Source organism: Heliangelus exortis, chromosome 1 (genome assembly GCF_036169615.1).
Source record: "Heliangelus exortis chromosome 1, bHelExo1.hap1, whole genome shotgun sequence".
NCBI classification, from domain to species: Eukaryota; Metazoa; Chordata; class Aves; order Apodiformes; family Trochilidae; genus Heliangelus; species Heliangelus exortis.
The window spans coordinates 20,560,763-20,567,495 of NC_092422.1; the positions used below are offsets into that span (position 1 = coordinate 20,560,763).

At 55.4% G+C, this 6,733-nt stretch overlaps 1 protein-coding gene across 1 annotated transcript; it reads right to left on the reverse strand.

The window, feature by feature from the left end:
- Nucleotides 1-2,407: 2,407 nt before the first annotated feature.
- CDX2 (caudal type homeobox 2) lies at nt 2,408-6,354 on the reverse strand. Its single transcript, XM_071736512.1, has 3 exons — nt 5,589-6,354; nt 3,238-3,383; nt 2,408-2,959 (listed from the first exon to the last, which is right to left on the reverse strand). Exons 1-3 carry the CDS (start codon nt 6,070-6,072, stop codon nt 2,792-2,794), a joined length of 798 nt encoding a protein of 265 aa, XP_071592613.1. The 5' UTR covers nt 6,073-6,354; the 3' UTR covers nt 2,408-2,791.
- Between the last annotated feature and the right edge of the window lie 379 nt (nt 6,355-6,733).

The window sequence follows — 6,733 nt, forward strand, 5'->3', positions numbered from 1 at the left end:
TTGCCTGGGGACAGGAGGGAGAAAAAGTTTGAAATGTGAATACAATTTTCTTGGTTGGTTCCTTTTCAACGCTAAGACATTAATTTTCTGCATTGCCATCATCAAGAATTTGAGGAGAGCTCAGAAAATGTTTGCTAGGAAAGAAACAAAGATCTGTAAAGGGGTTATTTAAAAGTGTCAGGCTTGCTTATGTGTCTCTAATGAACTTTTGGAGACTTCAAACCTTTGTGAACAACAAGCAGTTCACCTCGAAGTGGGCAATGCAATTTCTCAGAAGTCCTACAAGCAAGAGATCTTCTGAAGGGCTGCAGGAACTGTCCCAAAGGTTGTCATGTCCAGGCTGTACTGGGAGGCATCTGATTGCCACCATTGCAATGGGGAGCCCTGGGCTTTTCCATGGGCATGGAGAAATGCCACCAAAGCCATGTCAAGAAGCACCTCTCACATCCCCAGATCCTTTGTGATTAATTTACTTATGAATGGCCTTTCATAGTTCCGTGGTCATCTTTTTTTGCACTGCCATTAATTATTCCTGGAAGCAAATAAAAGGGCCCACAGATATCTCTCCCTCCCTCTGGCTGCAGCTACCTTTTCCTTAGAGAGAAAAAACTTGTGCTCGTTTGCAGTGGGACAATGCCGACTTTTGAACCTCTAACCACTAAACAAACAAACCTTGCGCTCTGCTCCACAATCCAAACAGGGTTTATTGACAGGCGTATCGCAGCAACCCGTAGCAACTCAGGCAGCAGCCGGGCCGGGGATCAATGCTGCTAAGGTGGACCCGGGCACCAGAGGGCATCGTCGAAGGGATTGGTGCCACCCAGAGTTGCCTGTGCCCTGGCTGCTGCACGGCCACTGTCCCCTGAGAGCCCTTGTGCCCCCTTGGGGAGAACACAGGTGAAAGAATAAGGACTGCGAAGTCCTGTTACCTCAGCCACCCCTGGTGCAACAGCTCTCCTGCAGTTTAAGGGTGGTGCTGCAGAGCCAAGCTCTTCAGTTTGGGTGCTGCTCAGCTTTAGGTGTCCCCAGGAAAGCAGCTTCTCCATAAAGATCCAAGTACCAAGAGGTAAGGAAAGATTCAAGAGCTAAAGAAAGATGGATATGGGTCCTGTCTCTCTCTGGTCCAGAGCAAACCATGGACGCTGGACTCAGCAGGACACTGTGTGTCTCAAACCCATGTGCAACTGATTGGGTGCTGCACCCAGGTCTCTGCTTCAGAGACTGTGCATGAGGCATAAAAGCAAACCTACACAGGAAGTGCTCCTGTCCACTGTGGTCTTTCTCCAGGCACAGGCGTCCTGCATCAGGTTTGCACAACTGCTGTCAGTCTCCAGAGAGAACCCAGCCCTTGGCCCAGCAAACCATGGAGCTACATACAGCCAAAATAAAGCATCAGAAATTTTGGTGCTCACCATTTCCCCAAAGCTCTTCTGGGCAGAGAGAGCTACCTTGTCCATGAGGCTAGGCCCTGGCCAACCAATCCTCCCTCTGCAGTCCTGCAAGCAGATTCTGTTATTCTGTTGGACTTTGACTTTGGCATTAAACAAAAGGTGAGAAGTGACAGGAAGAAGAAAAATTAAATGCACGCACACACCTCCCAAAGTAAAATAAAAAGGTAAATTGAATATTTTAAATAAACTCCATTTAAAAAAAGGACACAACACAGGCCAAATGCTGGAGAAGTCTGAAACTCATGTGATATGTTTGGGGCTGGACAGACCTCTCATCACTGACGAGGCCCATGCTCAAACAAACTGGTCCTACACTCAGGCCCAGGTAATGGCTGCAGCATTGTTGCCCAGCCTGGCCACATGGCCTCACTTCTCATGGGGGATTTTTCCAGCCACAAGTGAGTTGTACAGACAGCAAACAGCCAGGCTGATTGGGCTAAGTCATCTGGCCTTCCCATGTCTTCATCTCTGACTAGATGAGTTGGTTGCCATCTCTGCCCCGGTTCCCACCATGGTTTCCAGTGAGACTGCAATGAAGCCTATGTAAACGTGGTAAACCCAAGGCAACTTTGGAAAACTGGCTGGAAAAAAAAGTCAAAACAAGCTGGAAGTTCTCAGAAGATGAGGGAAAACACATAACCAATGTGACATTCCAAAAAGGCACCAAACACTTCGCAGTACTACTGTGCACACACAAACAAGGCTTCTCGCTCTAGCATGGCAGGACACCTTTTTCAGTGGAGACTTCATTCGTCCAATTTCTCAGCAGTGTGGCTAATAAATCTGGCTGGATGACTATCAGCACCAGATTTATGGGCTCTTTTACAAGTATCTAACATTAAGCAATTCACTTCTGAACGTTTAAGCAGTGCCTTATCTTGTCTGCTCTGGCCCTTGGGCCAGAATGAACTTTTTACGTATTTATGGTTGTGAGGAAAAAAAGAAAATAAAATATAAAATAAAAAAAATGTGCTTTAATTTTTTTTTTCTGTTAAAATTCATCATTAGCCCAACATTTCTATGGTCTTTCGGACCAATCCCTGAGATTCACCGGGGGTGGACTGGCAGGCAGTGCCCCCTTTTATCTAACAAACTCCAGGGTAAAAAAGCCACCCAAACATAATAATAATAATATTAATTATAAAGCGATGACCACGCTTCCCCCGGAACGACGAGACACATACACTGTACATCTGTACACATGGCCGGCCCCGCGGGGCGATGTAGTGCATGGGGGGTGGGGGGATGTTTCTCGCACCGTGCCCCCCGGCCCCGGGCAGGCCCGACCCGGCCCCGCCGCGCCCACCAGCTGTCCCTGTTCCGCGGAGCCTCGACGGCGGTCACTGGGGGGCAGCGGGGCCCAGCCCAGCAGCGGCCGCCCCACCCGCGGGAGCCTGCAGCGGGGCGCTGGGGCTGAGCGGCTCCGCACCGCCGGGCTGCGCCTGCTGCAGTTTCTTCTTGTTGATCTTCCTCTCCTTTGCCCGCCTGTTCTGGAACCAGATTTTCACCTGCCGGGGGAGGAAAAAGGGAGTGAGGGGGGCTGCTCCCCGCGGCCGCCCCTCCCCGCGGCCGCATCGGGAGCGCATCCCTGCCCCGCGCAATGCCTACTCCGCTCAAAACCTGCCCCGCACACCCCGACCCCGTGCAATCCTTGTCACGTTCTTCCCGCCTTCACGCAATTCCAATCCCCCACATCCCGACCTTACGCATTCCTGCCCCACACATCCCTCCCTGTGTATCCCGGCCACACGTGGCGGGACCGGGGAAAGTGACTGGAGGGACAGACCTGCCTCTCCGACAGCCCCAGGTTGGAGGCCAGCTCCGCTTTCCTCCTGATGGTGATGTAGCGGCTGTAATGAAACTCCTTCTCCAGCTCCAGCCGCTGGTGGTCGGTGTATACGACGCGGTACTTGTCTTTCGTCCTGGTTTTAACTGCGGAGAATAAAGCCGGGGTTGGGAAAGGAAAAGGCTCCGCTGTCGGCGGATGCAGAGGGAGCAGGATCCGGCCTCTTCGGCTTCCTGCTCTCCTCGCCCTGTTCGGGCCTTTGCTGAGCACAACAAACACAGGGGGGAGAAGCAGTTCCACAATTCCATGGGGACGTGGGAGAAACCCCCCAGAATGCCAGATTCAAGGGCAAACTCGGGCTCTCGGCCCCGCTGCCTGTCCCAAACCCCGCCGCACGTCCGTGCGTTGCTCTTGGGTCGCCTTGGTTGTGCACTTGCTGTTGTCTTTCGGTTTTGTTTTGCCTTTCCTACCCAGAACAATTTTTTACAAAGAGAAGGGAAGAGGAAAAAAAATAAAAGCCTCTTCTAGGGCTTGGCGGCTTCGTTTCTAAACGAGAAACACCTATTTAAGCGCGGAGAACAGGAAGCGGCTGTCGGGGTGCACTCCGAGTCTGCCCGAACTCCGTCTCCCCCCGCTTCTCCCCCGGCGACGGGGCAGCGACTGAGGCGATTTCTTGGAGAGCCTGGAAGCGCGGCGTGCAACTTTAGATATAAAAAATCCTCCCAAAACCCAAACACAACGAAATGCGAAGGCGAATGCCAGCGAGAGGCCGACGAGCGTGCGTCGCCACAGCCGCTGACCTCCTTTCTCCCTAGGGTTTCTTGTTCAACTGGTTGTGTTCCCGGCCCTCCCGTTCCCCAGGGAGCCGAGGTGGGGAGTCTCTGCCCCCAAGGTGCTTTATTGCTAGCAGGCTGACTTTGTTCAGGTAAACTTTCTGCAAACCACAACAAAAGCACCCTGTAAAGATACAAGCCTGATCAGAGAAAAATCCCCAGAGCCAGTGAATAGGGAACACAATTCCAAACAATGCAGGACAAGGAGATCTTATCAAAGAAAAACCCCTCTCAAAGCCTTAATGACAGCCACATTCTGTTTGAATTACCACTACTGAACAAATGGCGGCAGGCGCTTTCATCCCCCCAGCCCTGCGCATTAACATAAACACTGGCTCCAAAGGCAGAATTTGAATGGAGACAAGGGACCGGCCATCATAGCACAAGCCCAAACTGTGGGAACACCACGGGCTGCTGTGGGAAGTGCGACGGGCTTGGGAGAGCTCCACCGCTATCCTCATCTTGAGCTTTGGGACTTCCCCCGAGGCGCGGCGGCCGCGGGCGTGGCCGGGACCCCCACCCCATACCGCATCGACACCCCCACCGGCCCTGCCGTCCGTCGCGCAAGGCACAGAGGGGAAAGCGACCAGCAGTCGTTAATTACCGCGATGCTTGGCAGCATTTTCACCATTTAAAAATATTTTTATATATTAAAAAAAAACACACACACACACAAAAATCAAACCAGCCAACCAACCAAACAAAAAAATACAACAAAAAACCACACAAACAAAAATAAGCACACGAGGAAAGAGAAAGGGAAAAATAGAAGAAAACAACCGAAAACGGCCGCGGAAGGAATATATCAAAGAGCGGACACACACATATCTACCCTGGCAGATGCAAGGGGGAAATAAAAGAGAGGGTCTGCGGGGTATTAACATCACAAGGGAGAGCGGCGCCGGCCACGGCCTGACCCGTCCTGCCCGCCGAGGCCGAGGCCGCGGCTGGCCCCCCGCCAGCAGGGACAGAAGGCGGGGGGGGGGGAGAGGGAACGCCCTCGCACCTCCAGCCCCTCCGACCCGACCCGGACCGTCCGGGGACACAGCCGCAGAGGTCGCTGGGCAGCCGCAACCACCCCTCGGGAGGCCCGAATGCACGAAGCCCTTAATAAAGGGTAGGCGCCCAGTGACTCAGAAACAAATGCGGATGATTTATGTGACTATAATTGGTTATAAAAATCTTCTAAGTGGCTATAAGCGGATGAGCAGGGCAGGAGGAGGAAGAGCGAGCGTTTCCTGGCGATCCCGGGACGTTCCGCCCAGCTCCGCTTGAGCGCACCCTCAGGTACCGGCCCTGTTCCCGGCGGATGAGCCGTACCCGCTCCCAACTGGGCTATACCGCGGAGCGCGGAACGCTGTCGGCCCAGCCCAGCAGTCCCCGTTCTTCCGAGGACCGGCCCTCGAGCTGTTTCGGGGTGCTGTCCCCTCCTCCTCGGCCGGCACTCGGCGCCCCGGGGGAGCGGTCGATGGGGCAGCCCCCCGCCCTCCCGCCCGCCTCTTCTCGTCCCGTGCTTACCCTGGCTGCTGAGCGGGGGCTGCGCCGGTTTCCTCATCCACTCGCAGAGGCCGCGGCGTTGCCCGCCGGGGGAGAGCGTCTCGGGGGCAGAAGCGGCGGCGGCGTTGAGGGGCTGCATGACCCCGGCGGAGCAGTGGGGAGCGGGGCCGGCGTGGTGGTGGGCGTGCGGGTGGTGGTGGTAGTCGGCGGGGCTGTAGGCCATGGCGGCGGCGGGGGAGCCGCCGTTCAGGCCGTGGACGGGGCCGGCGGCCGGCGGTGCCCCTTGGCTGTAGGCGCCCCAGTCGTCGCGGAGCGGGGCGGCGTAGGGCGCGGGCCAAGCCGGCCCGGGCGACTGTGCGCTGTCGAGGTTCACATGGTAGCCGCCGTAGTCTGCGTACTGCGGGGCGCCCACGAAGTTCTGCGCCGCCAGGTTGAGACCCCCCGAGTGTCGCACCGGGCCGGGGTACATGGGCCCGTCCTTGTCCAAGAGGTAGCTCACGTACATGCTGGCGGGGCCCCGGCGGCGGCTCTCCGCATGCTGCTGGGGGCTCTCGCCGCGGTGCGCCTGCTGCCTGGGGCCGGGCTGCCCGGGGCGGGGAGGGGGCAGGCGGAGGGGCCGCGGCCCCGCGCTGCGCTCCGCGCTCCCTGCTCCCGGCTCCCGGTCCGAATCCAATGGCCGGCAGCACTTACATGATTAACGATTGTTTACAAGGCTCTATTAGTAATGGCCCAGACACACCAAAGGCAGGTGACGTGGAGAGGCGCTGGGTATATAGCTACTACCCCTAAAAGACGATTTGCATTTAAAAAGATAAGGAGAGGGCAGCGACCTGATCACAGCTAAATATTCAAGCCTTTATTGTTTAAGAGCTTCCTCCTTCCATTGCAACCTGGTGCACTTTAACCTCCAATCACAGGTTCAAAGGATGAAATCAAGAGACTTGCAAAAGACAGAGAGGGAGATCTAAGGGCGAGGGTGGGAATATGGGAACCGTGCATCTAGGCCGATCTGGAGGCAGCACTTTAACCAGCTCTTCTCCGTGCTTGGGGCTGGGAGGGGGAAGGGGCGGAGGAGGAGGGAGTTTTGATTAAAAATCCACAAAGCCATTTTGTCGTGGTTTTTTTAAGCAACAAACCCCACCGCGACGACCTACTGCTTTTTCTAT